At 37.1% G+C, this 16576-nt stretch overlaps 1 protein-coding gene across 11 annotated transcripts in view; it reads left to right on the top strand.

The window, feature by feature from the left end:
• CEP128 (centrosomal protein 128) overlaps positions 1–16576 on the top strand; it is a 480417-nt gene that overhangs the window by 111659 nt on the left and 352182 nt on the right. For all 11 annotated transcript variants that reach the window (XM_059890961.1, XM_059890959.1, XM_059890957.1 and 8 more), the window contains 4 exons: positions 193–279; positions 3608–3682; positions 5322–5454; positions 13430–13575. In XM_059890961.1, the coding sequence (XP_059746944.1) occupies positions 193–279; positions 3608–3682; positions 5322–5454; positions 13430–13575 (441 nt within the window). The remainder of the gene's footprint in view (positions 1–192; positions 280–3607; positions 3683–5321; positions 5455–13429; positions 13576–16576) is intronic.

Raw genomic sequence — 16576 nt, 5'->3', positions numbered from 1 at the left:
CGAACTTGATTAGGTAGATTGGAAAGGTGTTTATATTTGATCCCCAGCAAAGTGATCTTAGGACTTGAGTGAATGAGCAGGTTGTAATTCATGTGTATGTTTTGGGCAATTCATAATCATCTGCCTCAGCTTCTTCTTAATAAATCCTTTTGGAATATTAATAGTGTTTATTTTCCCATTCTGTCTCTCTAGGCACTGAAGAAACAAGAAGCTAAAGCAGAGGAGAATGAAGGAGAAATGAAAAATAAGCTAAGACAAACAGAAAGTGAGAAGAGTAAAGTAAGATTCTGAAAATCGTCTTTCAAAGAGTACTAATGTTTGGGGCCACTGACGCTCACTGGATGTCCTGAGGTCATTTGCTCATTAGTGCAGCGAGGCCTTTATGTCTTGGTGTGGAATCCCTTGGCCTCAGGGCTCTGCCGCTCTCTGCTATTTGCTCTTGGAAACATGCACAGGTCGTTTGCTGCCTTGTCTTCTGGCCACTTTACTTTTTCAGACGGGGGTTAAACATGGCCATTCCTTGTTGGAGAACATTTAAAGAGCTTGACTTTGCTGCAGGGTTAGGAAAGACCTGTTGTTTAAAGGCTGAGTATTTTGCATCTGTTCATTTTCATTACAGAAGATAAAAATAAGCAGCCTCGTTCTGAAAAATCCTCTGTTCTTATTAAATATTAAGAACCTTTGCTATATATTCATGTCTGTGAACCTGCAGAGTCTAGCCCTTTAGAACTGGAAGGTGATTCAGAGGCCAAACAACTCTCTTCAATTTGCAAATGAGTAGGTTTTAAGCTGAGCCCAGAGTAATAAATGATAAAGTGAAAATTTGCCCCCGCTGTAATATTCTTTATCCCATTTTTTATCTTTTCCGTTTGCCTTTGCCTCCTTTATTTCACCAAATTCCGTAGAGTTCCATGATGCGTTTCTGCTGCCTTCATGGTGGTAAGCAAGATGTGTCGGGCCATCACGCTTGCCCTTTGGGAGCTGAGACTGCTGACATTACCCAGGAAATATGACCAGGGTAGGCCCTGGTAGATTTTCAAACTACTTTGACTTCAGGGTGATTTCTTCCCTTTTTATTTAGCCATGGAAACAAGAGAACTGGTCAGGTAATATTTTGTGTGGATTCTCTGCCTCTACAGGTACTTTACAGCTGGCTTAGAGTTGACCTTTGACCAGTGTGGGCTTAGGAACCCTGACCCTCTGTGAAGTCTAAAATCCGAGTATAAAATGTAGTTGGCCCTCTGTATTTGCAGTTTAGCTACGCTTCCACACCTGTGAATTCAACACACTGGGGATCCTGTAATACTGTGGTGTTCCAGTTCAGTTCTGTTCCGTCGCTCAGTCATGTCCGACTCTTCGTGACCCCATGAATCGCAGCACGCCAGGCCTCCCTGTCCATCACCAACTCCCGGATTTCATTCAAACTCATGTCCATTGAGTGGGTGATGCCATCCAGCCATCTCATCCTCTGTCGTCCCCTTCTCCTCCTGCCCCCAATCCCTCCCAGCATCAGAGTCTTTTCCAATGAGTCAACTTGACCTGGGGAGTTCCTCTTTCAGTATCCTATCATTTTGCCTTTTCATACTGTTCATGGGGTTCTCAAGGCAAGAATACTGAAGTGGTTTGCCATTCCCTTCTCCAGTGGACCACATTCTGTCAGATCTCTCCACCATGACCCGCCCGTCTTGGGTTGCCCCACAGGCATGGCTTAGTTTCATTGAGTTAGACAAGGCTGTGGTCCTAGTGTGATTGTAAACTGTGGTGTTTACAATTAAAAAAAAAAAAAAATCCGTATGTAAATGGACTTCTGCAGTTCTAACCTATGTTGTTCAAGGGCCAGCTCTACTTTAAAAAATATGTGATGTTTATTTTCTGGGCTGCATGTATGGTATTTAAAAAGCTTATATAATTGGATTAGAAAATTGTTTTGAAATAATAATAGGTCTGTAGAGGTTGCAAAATAAAATGTGCCCTGTGCCCTTTACCCAATTATTTTCAATGGTAACATTTTGTTTTATTGCCATCCAGTATCAAAACCAGCGAATTGACACTTGCAATGCATCCAGCTTATGCAGATTTCACCAGTTTTATTGTGTCTGTGTCGAGTGAGGCTGTGTGTGTGCTTTTTTGTGTGTGCTTATCTTATTGCCGCCACAGTCAAAGCACAGAACTGTTCCATCACCACAGTGCTCCCCTATGCTTCTCCTTAGTAGCCATCTCGACCACACGCACAATTTCTGAAGGACTAATGTATAGATAGTAGTTTGTTCAAATGAAGTGATAATTTAGGATAACTATTAAAATCGAAGCACTTAATAACATCTTAATCCAAACTTGTGATTTCACAAAATGACCTTACCCTTACAAATTGCAAGCATGTCCAGCATATATAAGCTCTGGATTTTTAGCAAACATGTTTTCCATTTGAAAGGGGAGGAAAAATGATTTTCCCTTTACAAACCTTTTAGTTCTTTGGCTGGTCTAATAATTAAATTGATATCAAGCAGATTAATAGGAGAATAAGCATTTAATTTTGTTCGTATGGGAGCCCCACAAACATACGAGATACAAAGGCAGCCAGGCAATTGAAATTGAAGCTTATCTCCCATCCTGAGCTAAGGAAAGGAATAGGGGCCTGGGACTTCAGAGGGAAGGAAGGCAGTTCAGAGGAAGTGAGGAGGGTGGGTTATGGTTAACAGATGTTTGCCCTGGCATGCAGGTATATCTTTCAGATACAGAGAGTATCTTTAGTAATAGCTCTTTTCCTGGTACAGACCCGCTTTCTAAATTTTTTTATGCAGTTAAGGGGAAGATGAAAAGCTTTTCCTGAGTCTGCTGGGCTTTGCTTACCATCAGCTCACAATAATACTTGAGCCAAAGAAGTGTACTTTGGGGTGGCATATTTTTCTCCCCTTTACATTCTGTTATATTTTTCAACTTGAAATTAGCTAGGCACAGTGACTTTGTAGCGTATTTAGTTACCTAACTGGCACATTTTCTGTGAGTATTATCTAATGGCAGTATTATTAGGGAAATTTAAAATGTCTTATTCTGAATTGAGATACTTCAAAATTTTTGAAATGTTATGAATATTGGAAATATTAGGAGTATAAGACTATTAAGAATATAAAGTAGTCACCAACTGGATGAAATATACCTTGAGTCATTGGGTGCCTGAAATTTTTATTCTAATTTAGTTCATATGATACTACATGTAGTAATTTAAAGAAAAAAATCGCTTTAGACTTTTGCATTAAAATGATTTAAAACTGAAGGGAGCTCAGAGATTGTCTTATATAAAACCCTTATTTTAGAGATAACAAAAAGGAGGCCTTTAAGGAAAGACTATTTAAACAGGTCATAATTGAGATGAAACTGACCAGAGTGCAGACCTCCTGCAGTCTGGTCTGGTTCAGTTTTTGTTATTTAATTACCATTATTTTAATGGGAGCATTGATATGTGTTTATCACAAGATGTTTATCTTTTTATATTAGCTGTAAAAGTCTGAAAACCTTTTCACTTTTCTCCTCTTAAACTATGCCTGTAATAATTTAGTTTTCTTCTGCCCCACTGGACATTTTTCCTTATCCTTTGATGAAACTCTAGCTTCAACAGGAATTGGAGCTATCTCGAAGGTTACTGAATCAGTCAGAAGGCAGCAGAGAAACACTTTTGCATCAGGTAAGTATGCAAGCTATGATAATCTGCTTTTACATTAAATCAGGATTGAGTCTCTTTCTCTATTAAATGTCTTTGTGAAAGGGCAAAAAAATTCAGGTCTAGGAAATTTTTTTTTCTTTCTTTTTTTTAAAATTTTATTTTATTTTTAAACTTTACAATATTGTATTGGTTCTGCCATATATCGAAATGAATCTGCCACAGGCCAGCACACATAAGCAAAAGATGAAATCCTTTCAGGAAGATTCAGAGAAAGCCAGCACAAAGCACCAGCCCAAGTTCTTCCTGTGACAGTGTATCTTGCTGATTGCCGCTCCAATTTAGAAATTATCTCTCTTAGCATAACCAGTGTAAAAATGAGACTGGATGGGTAAGATACAATTTTCCCAGGAGCTTAATTTTATTAGAGGAGGCATTGGAGAGTGAAGGAGGAAGTAAAACACATAAAACAGACCTTTGCACGTTCAAGTTCCCTTGAATGTATCATTGTCTTATATTCTCGTTTTCAAGATGCTACCTGCTTCCTTTCAACCAGAGATAAGGCTTAATTTTAAAACATAACATTTTGTAGCCCATTAGCCCATAATAGTTGTTTGTTGCTTCTGATATTTAAAGTTCAGTAGCTTGAAATAGCTATCTTACATACACTGGGAAAGGGCATTGGATTTCTAACTGTCTTTCTGCTTGTGTTTAATGTAAATTGCAGTTGTACTTGCCTCTCTTTTGAGGTATGGGTTACATAACTCACTACATAATATGCTAGGTAGGCAAAGATGTCAGACATTATAGATGTTCAGGAGTAGTTTATTTGATGATTAATCCTGAAAATGCAACATGGCACCTGTTTTACAAAATCCTTAAAAACGTGTAATGGCTTTATTCTGCAGCCAGTGGTATGATGGAATTAATGTTGGCAGAGTTTAGACTTTCTTTTATGGAAGGTTATATCTATATTCAATTCCTTCTGATTCTTTTGGTTTTAGAACTCTGCCTTATAACTTCTAACCTTTTGAAATAAGAGATTTCTGTGTTTAGGTTGCCCTTTGACTTTAGCTGAGATGTTCTGCCACCGCTAACTTGTTTAATGGTCATTGGGGACTTGCCTGCTAGACTCCAGATACATGCAGATGAATAAAAGGGTACCTGACCTCAAGGAGTTTATACTTTTTTCAACAGCCTTCAGTGCTTATTTATTTTGAGCAGTACTTTGATATCAAAATGTTTTAAATTGTGATCATTTCACTTGACTTTACCAACCAATAGACTACATTCACATGAAAGAAAATAAGTGAAAAATGTAAAAACATACAGTACTTAACAGGAGGTGATTTGGGTTAATAGTAGTAGAGTAGATTGAGGTGAAAATAGGGATTTTGTAAAATGTGGTCAAATTATTTGTCATAGACACAAAGAAGGGGAAAATACCTTCATCGTGAAAGGAATAGGAATAAAGAAGTGAAGCAAGGGACTATTCCTCTGTGCTTGTCATAATGAAAGTAACTTGGTGTCAACTTGTGCTTATAATAATCTGTGGGAAGTGATTTTTTCCCTAGGGAAATAATTTGTAATAATTATAAGTTCAATTATTGTTTTCCTGATTTTAAAACTAATGAAAGCTTCACCTTTGATTATATGTATTTAGGTAGAAGAGCTCCGCACACAGCTTATGAAAGCAGAAGGAGATCCAAAGGGTTTACATCATCAAGTATCTCAGATTTCCAGGCAACAGTCAAGTCTTCAGGATGAACAGGGAGATGACTGGAGGTTTAGGAGAGGTATATTTCTGATTTGTAAATGTCTGGGGCCTTTTTTAAAAAACTTTTATTGGAGTATAGTTACTTTACAATATTGTGTTAATTTCTGTTGTTTTTGATTTTCTGAAATAATTTTCATTTTCAAAATAGCTTTTCTTCTGTTCTTTTCACCATATTCTTGATCTACTACAAGGTTTTCCAAATTAATCATAGTTTAGCATGCAGTTGTTACAAACAGACATAATTTTATAGCAGTATTGAGCAGATGGTACAGAGATTTCCTGAGTATGCCTGCTTCTTCATATCACAGTTTCCTCAGCTGTCAACATCCCTCACCCCAGTGGTGCATTTGTTATAACTGATGAATTGGATATTGACACATCATTGTCGTCCAAAGCCCATAGTTTACCGTAGGGTCCACTTTTGGTATTGTGTTTTCCATAGGATTTGACAAACATGTAATGACATGTATCCATCATTATAATATCATAGTGTAGTTTCACTGTCCTTAAAATTCTCTGTGTTTCACTATTCATCCCTCTCTCCCCCTAACCTCTGACAAACACTCATCTTTTTATCGTTTCCTTAGTTTTGCCTTTTCCAGAATCTAATAAATGAATAGTTGGAATCATACAGTATGTAGCCTTTTCTGATTGGCTTCTTTACTTAGTAATTTCCTTTTAGGTTTCCTCCATGTCTTTTCATGGCTTGAAAGTTCTTCAAAAGAAAAAGAAAAACAAAACAAAACAAAACTTTTTTGTTTTGAAAGCACTGCATAATATTTCATTGTTTGGATGTACCACAGTTTATTTATCCGTTTATGTACAGAAGCCTGTCTTGGTTTCTTCCACATTTTGGCAATCATGAATAAAACTGCTGAAAACTAAACATCTGTGTGCAGATTTTTGTATAGACTTAAGGTTTCATCTCTTTTGGATAAATATCAGAGAGTGTGATTGCTCAGTCATATGACAAGAGTGGTTAGGTTTGTAAGAATCTTCAAACTCTCTTCCAAAATAGCTATATCATTTTGCCTTCTACCAGCAGTGATGAGATTTCCTGTTGTTCTGCCTCCTTCTCAACATTGAGAATTGTCAGCGTTCTGTATTTTAGCCATCCGGATAGGTGTGTAGTGGCATCTTGTTTTAATTTGCATTTTACTGATAACATGGTGTGGAGCATTTATTCATATGCTTATTTACTATACACACACACACACACACACACACATATATATATATATATATCTTTTCTGCTGAGATATTCATTAAAGTCTTTGGCCCATTTCTTAGTTGTTTTCCTGTTATTGTTAAGAGTCATTTGTATATTTTGGATAGCAGTCCTTTATCAGTATGTCTTTGCAAATAATATCGCACAGTTTACGGTTTGGCTTTTCGTTCTCTTAAGATTATCTTTCACAGAGCTGAAATTTTTAATTTTAATGAAGTCCAGCTTATTCCTTCTTTCTTTCATGGATTGTGAGTTTGGTGTTATATCTAAAAAGTCATTGCCAAACTGCAAATAATTCTCTTTACCTTCTAAGAGTTTTATAATTTTGCATTTTACACTTAAATCTGTGATCCATTTTGAATTAATTTTCGTGGAAGATTTAAATTCTGTGTCTAGATTCAGTTTTTTTTTTTTTTTTGCGTGTGAGTCTTCAGTTCTAGTGTCCTTTGTTTAAAAAGACTCTTTTCCCCGTTGTATTGCTTTTGTTCTTTGTCTAAGATCAGTAGACTGTTTTATGTGGGTCTACTTCTGGGCTCTTGGTTCTGTCCCAGGTGTCTACCTGTCTTTTTTTTTTTTGGCCAGTACCACACTGTTTTGTTGGATAGTGTCAGTCCTCCAACTCTTTCCTTCTTTTTCAGTGTTGCTCTTGCTATTTGGGATTCTTTGCCACTTTTTGTAACTTTAGAATCAGGTTGTCAATATACGCAAAATAACTTGCTGGGATTTTGATTGGCTTGCGTTGAATCTATTGCTGAAGTTGAGAAGTACTGACATTTTGACAATATTGAGTCTTCCTGTCCATGAAAATGGATTATCTCTCCATTTATTTTGTTCATCCTTGATTTCTTTCATCAGAATTTGGTAGTTTTCATCATATAGATTTTGTTAGATTTATACTTAAGTATTTGATTTTTGGGCTTCTCAGGTGGCTCAGTGGTAAAGAATCTGCCTGTTCATGCAGGAGACTCTGGAGACATGGGTTTGATTCCTGGCTCGGGTAGATCCCCTGGAGTAGGAAATGGCAACCCACTACAGTATTCTTACCTGAAAATTCCATGGACAGAGGAGCCTGGTGGGCTGCAGTTCATGAGGTAGCAAAGAGGTGGACCTCACTGAGTGACTGGCATGCATGCATTTAATTTGGGGGGATGTTAATGTAAATAGCATTGTGTGTTTAATTTCAAATTTCTCTTGCTTGTTGTTATATTAGTGTCCAGTTTTAATGTCTTCTCTGCTTGATTTTTAAACCCATTTCAGTTGTCAGATCTGCTTATCTTATGAGTCTTCCTTTTAGAAAGAGCCAACAAGACAGTTGTGGAATTTTTTAAAAATACATGCACATACATATATTGGAGAAGGAAATGGCAACCCACTGCAGTACTCTTGCTTAGAAAATTCCATGGATAGATGAGCCTGGTGGGCTACAGTCCATGGGGTCACGAAGAGTCGGACACGACTGAGCGACTTCATGACTTCACAACAACACGACATACATATGTGCACGCATGCACACACACATACGTGTGAGTGTATTTTTGTGTGTGTATTTTTACTTAAATTGGAAATCCCTATGCTTTTCACTTTCTCTTAATCTGATTTTCAATATAAATTAATATTCTATCTTTGTTTTGTTACCTGGAGATTTGGAAAAAAAAATTAATCAGATTGTAGAAGTGGTCATGAACCATATGACTGGCTTTTTTAATGTTGATTAGAAAGGCATTGTGTTTGAAAATCTTTAGAATGTTTTTTCAGTGGAGCTGTTGATTTTGGTTGTAGAATTTAATTACTCTGGATGTATTTCTTTTTGAAAGTTTTGTGTTTAACAGAAATGGTGATATTGAAATTTTATAATGTTTTCTAACAGACTACTAAAGATTGTTCCGCTCTAAATCATTTAAATATTAAGGCATTTTACTCAAATGCCTAGATTACCATAGAAAGTGTTTGATGTTATAAATTCCCAGATTCCCTACACTTAACTCAATATGTTGCCTAAGTTAGAATTCCCACATTACCAGAAAATCTTCTGAATCTACCAGAAAATGGCAGATTTTGACATACTTGTCCTAACATATTTGCATGCCATTAAGGAGAAGGCAATGGCACCCCACTCCAGCACTCTTGCCTGGAAAATCCCATGGACAGAGGAGCCTGGTAGGCTGCAGTCCATGGGGTCACTAAGAGTCAGACACGACTGAGTGACTTCCCTTTCACTTTTCACTTTCATGCATTGGAGAAGGAAATGGCAACCCACTCCAGTCTTCTTGCTTGGAGAATCCCAAGGACGGGGGAGCCTGGTGGGCTGCCGTCTATGGGGTCGCACAGAGTCGGACACGACTGAAGCGACTTAGCAGCAAGTTCAGTTGAGTTTCATGTGGTATTGTAATTTAAACATATTTTGACATTAGAAGCTTGGAAGAAAAGCTATGACAAACTTAGTGTATTAAAAAGCAGAGACATCACTTTGTTGACAAAGGTCTGTATAGGCAAAGGTATGGTTTTTCCAGTAGTCATGTACAGATGTGAGAGTTGGACCATAAAGTAGTCTGAGTGCTGAAGAATTGATGCTTTCGAACTGTGGTGCTTGAGAGTCCCTTGGACAGCAAGCACATCAAACCAGTCAATCCTAAAGGAACTCAACCCTGAATATTCACTGGAAGGACTAATGCTGTGTTCCAGTATTTTGGCCACCTGATGCGAAGAGCTGACTCATTGGAAAAGACCCTGATGCTGTGGAAGATTGAAAGCAGGAGGAGAAGGGGACGACAGTGGATGAGATGGTTGGATGGTATCACCCACTCAATGAACATGAGTTTGAGCAAACTTCAGGAGACTGTGAAGGCCTGGAAAGCCTTGTTTGCTACAGTCCATGGGGTCGCAAAGAGTCAGACACAGCTTAGCCACTGAACAACTTTACAATTTATTTTTAAAAGTAAAATATAGTATTAAGATTATTCACCAGATTTTCATGAAGTTGTACATGGGAATTCTCATTTCGTCTGGAAAAAGATTCTATGGTACATTTGTTATGTTTTGTTGTCTTATAAAATCTAGTTATTTTTGGTGTCTTTGAGGATTCAAAGAATCTCACTTTTTTAAGCTACTTACCAGGCTTAATGAAAATCTTAAAGTTCTTTTATTGTTGTGTCAATGGACTTCTTCACCTTCTTTTAATAATTCTAGAGTTTTCATCTTTATAGAATGCTTGCATTATTTAAAAAAATTCTACGTAAGAAATTGCACTTGTCATCTTCTGCCTGCTCTTTGTTCCTCTACTCACTGCAAAATGACTTCCACTTCTGCTTCTAAAATTGACTTTGCTTAGTTTATTAGTGGTCTCCTCTGTCAAATTCAAAGGAATTTTTAATTACTTGCGTTGGTTTTTGCCCATTTGTTTCCTCTCCCTTAAAGCTCTTCCACTGACCTGATTGTTCCTACTGTTTCCTGGTTCGTCTGTCTTAGTTGTTTTCAGTCTTTCCATCTGAATCTTTTCCGTTTGTTTCCAGTTTGCATTTTAAATGTTGCTATGTTCTAGAATCCTATTTATGGATTTTCTCACTTGGTGCTTCTCCTCTGGGGTTGTTATTTAATCTTAGGCTTTAGCTATCACCCAGGAAGGATGATCCCTAAAGGGAGCTCTTCTCACTCTCCTGACCTCCAACCCTCCAGATGGAGATGCTCCTTCGGTGTCTCTGTACTGTTCCAGCATGCTCAGGAACAGGTTTACAACTGAATTCATACTTTCCTTCAAACCTGTTTTTATTTCCTCTCTTAACTGGTTAAATGTTTCTTTATCCAGATAAGCCTGAAATACAAAGAACGTCCGAACTTACTTCTCCGCTCCATATAATTAGTCTCTGTATCCTGTCTGTTTGAAGATCCTGACAGCTCTTGAAGTGGCTTCTTTCGTGTTCCCACTAACCCAGTTTAGGCATGCTTTATCTCATCTCTGTTACCCTCTTATATTATGCTAGTTTGTCTGTAATCTATCTTCTGTCCTGCTACAAAAGGGACCCTCTGAGACACAAACCCGTCATGTTATTCTCTTGATTAAAACCTCTCATAATTTATTGAATTCTTACAGGGCATCATGCTACTCATCTTCCACTATGTCTTTTAGTTCTTAGAAATATTCTATTAGAAGGATACTCTTCTTATTTCCATTTTAATGATTTTTTTTTAAAGGCTGAAAAGCAAAAAAATCGAATTCCTTGCTTAAAGTCAGATTTGTGGGAAGTAGCAAACCAAATATTTTTTCTTTCCAGGCTTGAACTCTTTAACTGCTATCCTCTACCGACCCATCAACGTTTGTAGCAAGAATTCTTTAAAATGGAGCATATGAGATAATCCTCTGGGAGGAGAGTGTCTCTAACACTATTTGTGTTGTATACTTTGTGTTTTAAGTATTTTAATTTTTATAAATGTTTCATTATATATGCATATATGTGTTATACCTTTATATATATATCTACACTTAAATATTTTATGTAGGAACTTCCCTGTAGCTCAGACGGTAAAGAATCTGTCTGTAATGCAGGAGATCCAGGTTCAGTCCCTGGGTTGGGAAGCTCCTATGGAGAAGGGAATGGCAACCCACTCCAGTATTCTCGTCTGGAGAGTCCTATAGACAGAGGAGCCTGGTGGGCTATAATCCATGGGGTCACAAAGAGTCGGACACGATTGAGCAACTAACAATACGCTACTACTGCTATTTAATGTGTAAAACATATCAAAATATTATGTCTCCACATCAAATACATAGATGTGTTTTATAAAATACATATATGTGTATGTTTATATACATATTCATATATATTATCTTCATAAGTTGTATAATAATATTCATACTAACATTAATTTGCATAAATGTGTGTATATTCTAATATTATATATACCATGAAACATGTCTAGATCTATATATAGATAGCTGGGTACTATAGAGGGAGAGATGCACACACATATGCATATTTATATGGGCTTCCCAGGTGGCTCAGCAGTAAAGAACCTGCCTGCCAATGCAGGAGACTTAAAAGACATGGGTTCGATCCCTGATTGGAGAAGATTCCCGGGAGGAGGGGATGGCAACCCACTCCATTATTCTTGCCTGGAAAATCCCATGGACAGAGGAGACTGGCAGGCTACAGTCCATGAGTTCACAAAGAGTTGGACATGACTAAAGTGACTTGGAACACGTGGGTATATATTAATAAATTTATAAAAGTTATTTTTAAGATGAATGGATACATGTATTTTTCAAATGAATAAATACATTTATACGTAAAAATATGCATATTTTCAGGTTGATGATCTAGCAGGAGTGGGCAAAGGATAGCCCACTCCTTTGCCCACGCCTGCCAAATCCAGAGCCGAATCCAGACTGCTTCCTGTTTTTGAATATAGAAACTTTATTGGAATACAGCTACTCCCATTCATTTATGCATTGTCCAGGTCACTTTTGTAATATAATATCAAAGATGAGTAGTTTTGACAGAGACCATATAGCTGCAATATTTACTGTCTGACCTTTTACAGAAAATGTTTGCTAACTCTTAGTCTGTAGGCTGATTTCCAAGCTCCCTGGCAGCGCATGACTGCTGAGTCTGCTGACTCACCTTCCTCACAAGTATTAGCTATGTAGAACGTGATGTGTGCAGTTACCCGAATATGAAATCCAATATTATTCCTAGGTGCTTTATGCTATTTCCTTTCCCTGAAATATCAACCCAACTTTATCTGCTTTGCTAGGTGAAATTTTTTATCTATTTTTCAGAACTAACTTTTAAACCAATTTTTACAAACTCAGTTTCTTATTAAGATAGAGTTAATCATTCTGTCCTTTGGACTGATTTTGTATGATAACCATTTACTATACAGAAATTATACAGATACAGGGAAATATCTGTATAGTATCTGAGGGTCTTCTTATCCCTGTTAAAATACTTATGCATCTTTCATACACGCTGTACAATTTTGACAGTTTAATATTTCTGAAGTTGGGATGTGTCTTATGAATGATCTGTAAATTGTATTTGCTAGTGTTTCCTTCCTTCTTTCCTTTTCTGGAAGTGAAAGTACTAGAAAAGAGTATATGTGCCAGTTTTTGACATCTTAACTTCATAGAAGTACTTTATTTATATCTTCTTCCTGTTCTTAGAATGCAAGCTCTTTGAGAAAAGGGTTTTTGTGTTTATTTTTTAAAAAGATGGTGTTACAGTGCCCTTTTCATCATATACCAAATATTTCATATTGAACTAAAAGTATATACTATGTCAGTTTATATTGTTCAGTTGTAGGTTGTTGTCTCCAGAACTAGTAAGTTAAAGGTCAGAACACAGTCAAGATTTAGCTGCCTCCTTTGCTTATGTTGCAAGAAAAGCATTTTGTTGTGTGAACTTCAGTAACTTCAGTAAGCTGTAGAAGCTTAGTTGAAAATTCTTTCAGTATTTTTGTTTTAGAGTTTGGGGGTAATATAGGGATATAACACAAATTAAAGAAAAATGCATAGAATTTTCCTGAAATAAATTATACTGGAAATCAGATAGCAGTCCAAGTACAGTATCAAAATGGGATAACACTGGATGATGTAGCTATGTATTTTAGAAAATTGTGTAAGACTTGAAATAATAGAATGGTGAGTTGGTGACAGCGACATCTAATAAGTGGATTGTATGGAGTAGAGTTAATATTAATAAGCCTACCATTTGAGAGTACATTATCCTGTGAGTAACGAACAACCATCACGCTTTACATTTTCTCTTTTAAGGGGTTGAGCGAGAGGATCTGGAGAAGCAGATGTCAGATTTGAGAGTGCAGCTGAACTTCAGTGCAATGGCTTCTGAGTTAGAGGAAGTGAAGCGGTGCTTGGAGCGAAAAGACAAGGAGAAAGTACATTTGGCAGCCCAAGTGGAGGTGACTTTGCTATGTTTAAGCCATGTTCAAAAGACTTTAGTTTTGTTTCATAGCATTGCTTAGTGAAATTTTAATATAAAGGTTGTGATGTTTTACGAACTCAAGTTTGGGTGGAGATAATGTCAAGTTATCTAGATGGTTACTTTAATTACATAGATAAATTTCTGCGGATTCATTTCTCTTCATTTGGACCTCAAAGCCAGGATACCTATGAAAGATTCAAATATTCTTCCACTAGCAGTTGAGCCCTTCCCTCAGACAGAAGGGATCTTTCTTCTCTCAAGGAACCGCAGTTATTTGTGGTGGGTGTGGGGGAGCAAGGTGGGGGTGAAATTGGGAAAAGGCATAGCAATAAGGTGTTACTGATATTTTTGTCTTTGGAAATAGAAAAGTTTTCAAATCTCTAGCTGTTTTGCATGAGGTAGAGGTGCGATGCCTCCATCAATTTAGAGTTGTGTAGTAGTCATGAATGATGAGTGAAGTGTAACTAGGCAGCTCCCGTTTCCTACTTGCCTTTTATCTAGCACAGATGGTGCTAGATAAAAGTAATTATCAAAAACTATTAAAAAATCAAAGGAAAGAACTTGATAAAAGAAAATGGCTTAATTCCCATTTTAATTATGTAAATTAGATCCATGCAAACATGGAGGACACATTTGGAACTAGATATGCATCAGTCTTTCTCTGTATCTGTTGTTGTTAGTGAAGTTGTGCTCCAATTGTAATAAGTAGTCACATTGGAAGAATTTCCTAAGTTATAATGAAAGGTAGAAAATTGGTGTGAAAAGTATCTAACTTTATAAAATCCAAAGGAAATATTTAATGTTACTGCAGTCTTAACTTTCTCTTTCATCTTGTCAGTGCATCAGTACAAAATATATTTTAGATTTGTTTCAGGTTCATGTTTAAAGATAATTAAACAGTGACATTTTCTTTACAAAGCCTCTGCATGTTTATTTCTTTATTAATTTTTTAAAGGGAATATAGTTGACTTAGAATACTATATTAGTTTCAGCTGTACAGCATAGTGATTTTTATGTTTTTATAGATGATGTACCATGCCATGTTAATTATAGTATTATTGACTATTCTCTCTGTGACTTTTTAATTCAACTTAACTTTTTTTGGCTTAAAATTTTATATTTTATTGAGGTAATGTTGGTTCATAATACTGTATAAGTTTCATGTATTATATTTCTCCTCCTTTCCACTACATTGTGTTCACCACCAAAAATTTAGTTTCTTTTCATCAGCATACATTTGATCCCCTTTACCCATTTTTGCCTCCAACCCCGATTCTGTTCTGTCCCGTCCCTTGTGATAACCATTAGTCTGTTCTCTGTATCTATGGGTTTGTTTTTATGACTTGTGTTTTTTAACATTTCACTCGCTTTTTAAGTGGTTCATTCATTGCCTTTACTATGTATTTTTCTTTCCTAGTAAAGTACATTTTTCCTTTCATTCATTTTTCATATCTTTATAGGGCCTTTCCTTTTCCACTTAAAGAAGTTGCTTTAACATTTCTTGGAAGGCTGGTTTACTGTTGTTAAACTCTTTTTAGTTTTTGCTTGTCTGGGAAACTTTCTCTCCTTCAGTTCTGAATAACTTTGCCATGTGAGTATCACTGGTTGTAGATATTTTTTCCTTTCATCACTTTAAATAAAATATACTATGCCGTTCCCTGTAGACCTGCAAAGTCTCTGCTGAGAAATAGGTGATAGCCTCTGGGGCTTCCCTTGGATGACACTCCAGTTTTTCTTTTTCTTTTTGACTGCCTTTAAAATTCTCTCTTTAACTTTTGCTGTTTTAACTATGCTAGGTCTTGGCGTAGATCTCTTTCATTTTGTTTGGGATTTTCTTTGTTTCTGGTTCTGGATATGTGTTTCTTACTACAGGTTAAATTTTCAACCATGGTTTCACCAAATTCATTTTTGCCTCTTTCTTTCTCCTCTCCTTCTGGAACCTCTAAAATTTGAATTTTATTATGCTTGATGTTATCTTCAGTTCAGTTCAGTTCAGTCGCTGAGTTGTGTCCAACTCTTTGCGACCCCATGAACCGCAGCACGCCAGGCCTCCCTGTCCATCACCAACTCCTGGAGTCCACCCAAACCCATGTCCATTGAGTCGGTAATGCCATGCAACCATCTCATCCTCCGTAGTCCCCTTCTCTTCCTGCCCCCAATCCCTCCCAGCATCAGGGTCTTTTCCACTGAGTCAGCTCTTCACATCAGGTGGCCAAAGTATTGGAGTTTCAGCTTCAGCATCAGTCCTTCCAGTGAACACCCAGGACTGATCTCCTTTAGGATGGACTGGTTGGATCTCCTTGTAGTCCAAGGGACTCTCAAGGGTCTTCTCCAACACCACAGCTCAAAAGCATCAATTCTCTGGTGCTCAGCTTTCTTTAAAGTCCAACACTCACGTCCATACAATACTATTGGAAAAACCATAGCTTTGACTAGATGGACCTTTGTTGGCAAAGTAGTGTCTCTGCTTTTTAATATGCTGTCTAGGTTGGTCATAACTTTTCTTCCAAGGAGCAAGCATCTTTTAATTTCATGGCTGAAGTCACCATCTGCAGTGATTTTGGAGCCCCCCAAAATAAAATCTCTCCCTGTTTCCATGGTTTCCCCATCTATTTGTCATGAAATGATGGGACCAGATGCCATGATCTTAGTTTTCTGGATGTTGAGCTTTAAGCCAAATTTTTCACTCTCCTCTTTTGCTTTCATCAAGAGGCTCTTTAGTTCTTCTTCACTTTCTGCCATAAGGGTGGTGTCATCTGCATATTTGAGGTTATTGATATTTCTCCCGGCAGTCTTGATTCTAGCTTGTGCTTCATCCAGCCCAGCGTTTCTCATGATGTACTCGGCATATAAGTTAAATAAGCAGGATGACAATATAGAACCTTGATACACTCTTTTCCTGATTTGGAACCAGTCTGTTGTTTCAGGTCCAGTTGTGACTGTTGCTTCTTGAGGTGTATACAGATTTCTCAGGAGGC

The sequence above is a fragment of the Bos taurus genome, chromosome 10, assembly GCF_002263795.3.
Source record: "Bos taurus isolate L1 Dominette 01449 registration number 42190680 breed Hereford chromosome 10, ARS-UCD2.0, whole genome shotgun sequence".
Lineage (NCBI taxonomy): Eukaryota > Metazoa > Chordata > Mammalia > Artiodactyla > Bovidae > Bos > Bos taurus.
Note: the sequence above shows the minus strand (reverse complement) of the source record. Positions and strands in the feature narration are given on the sequence as shown.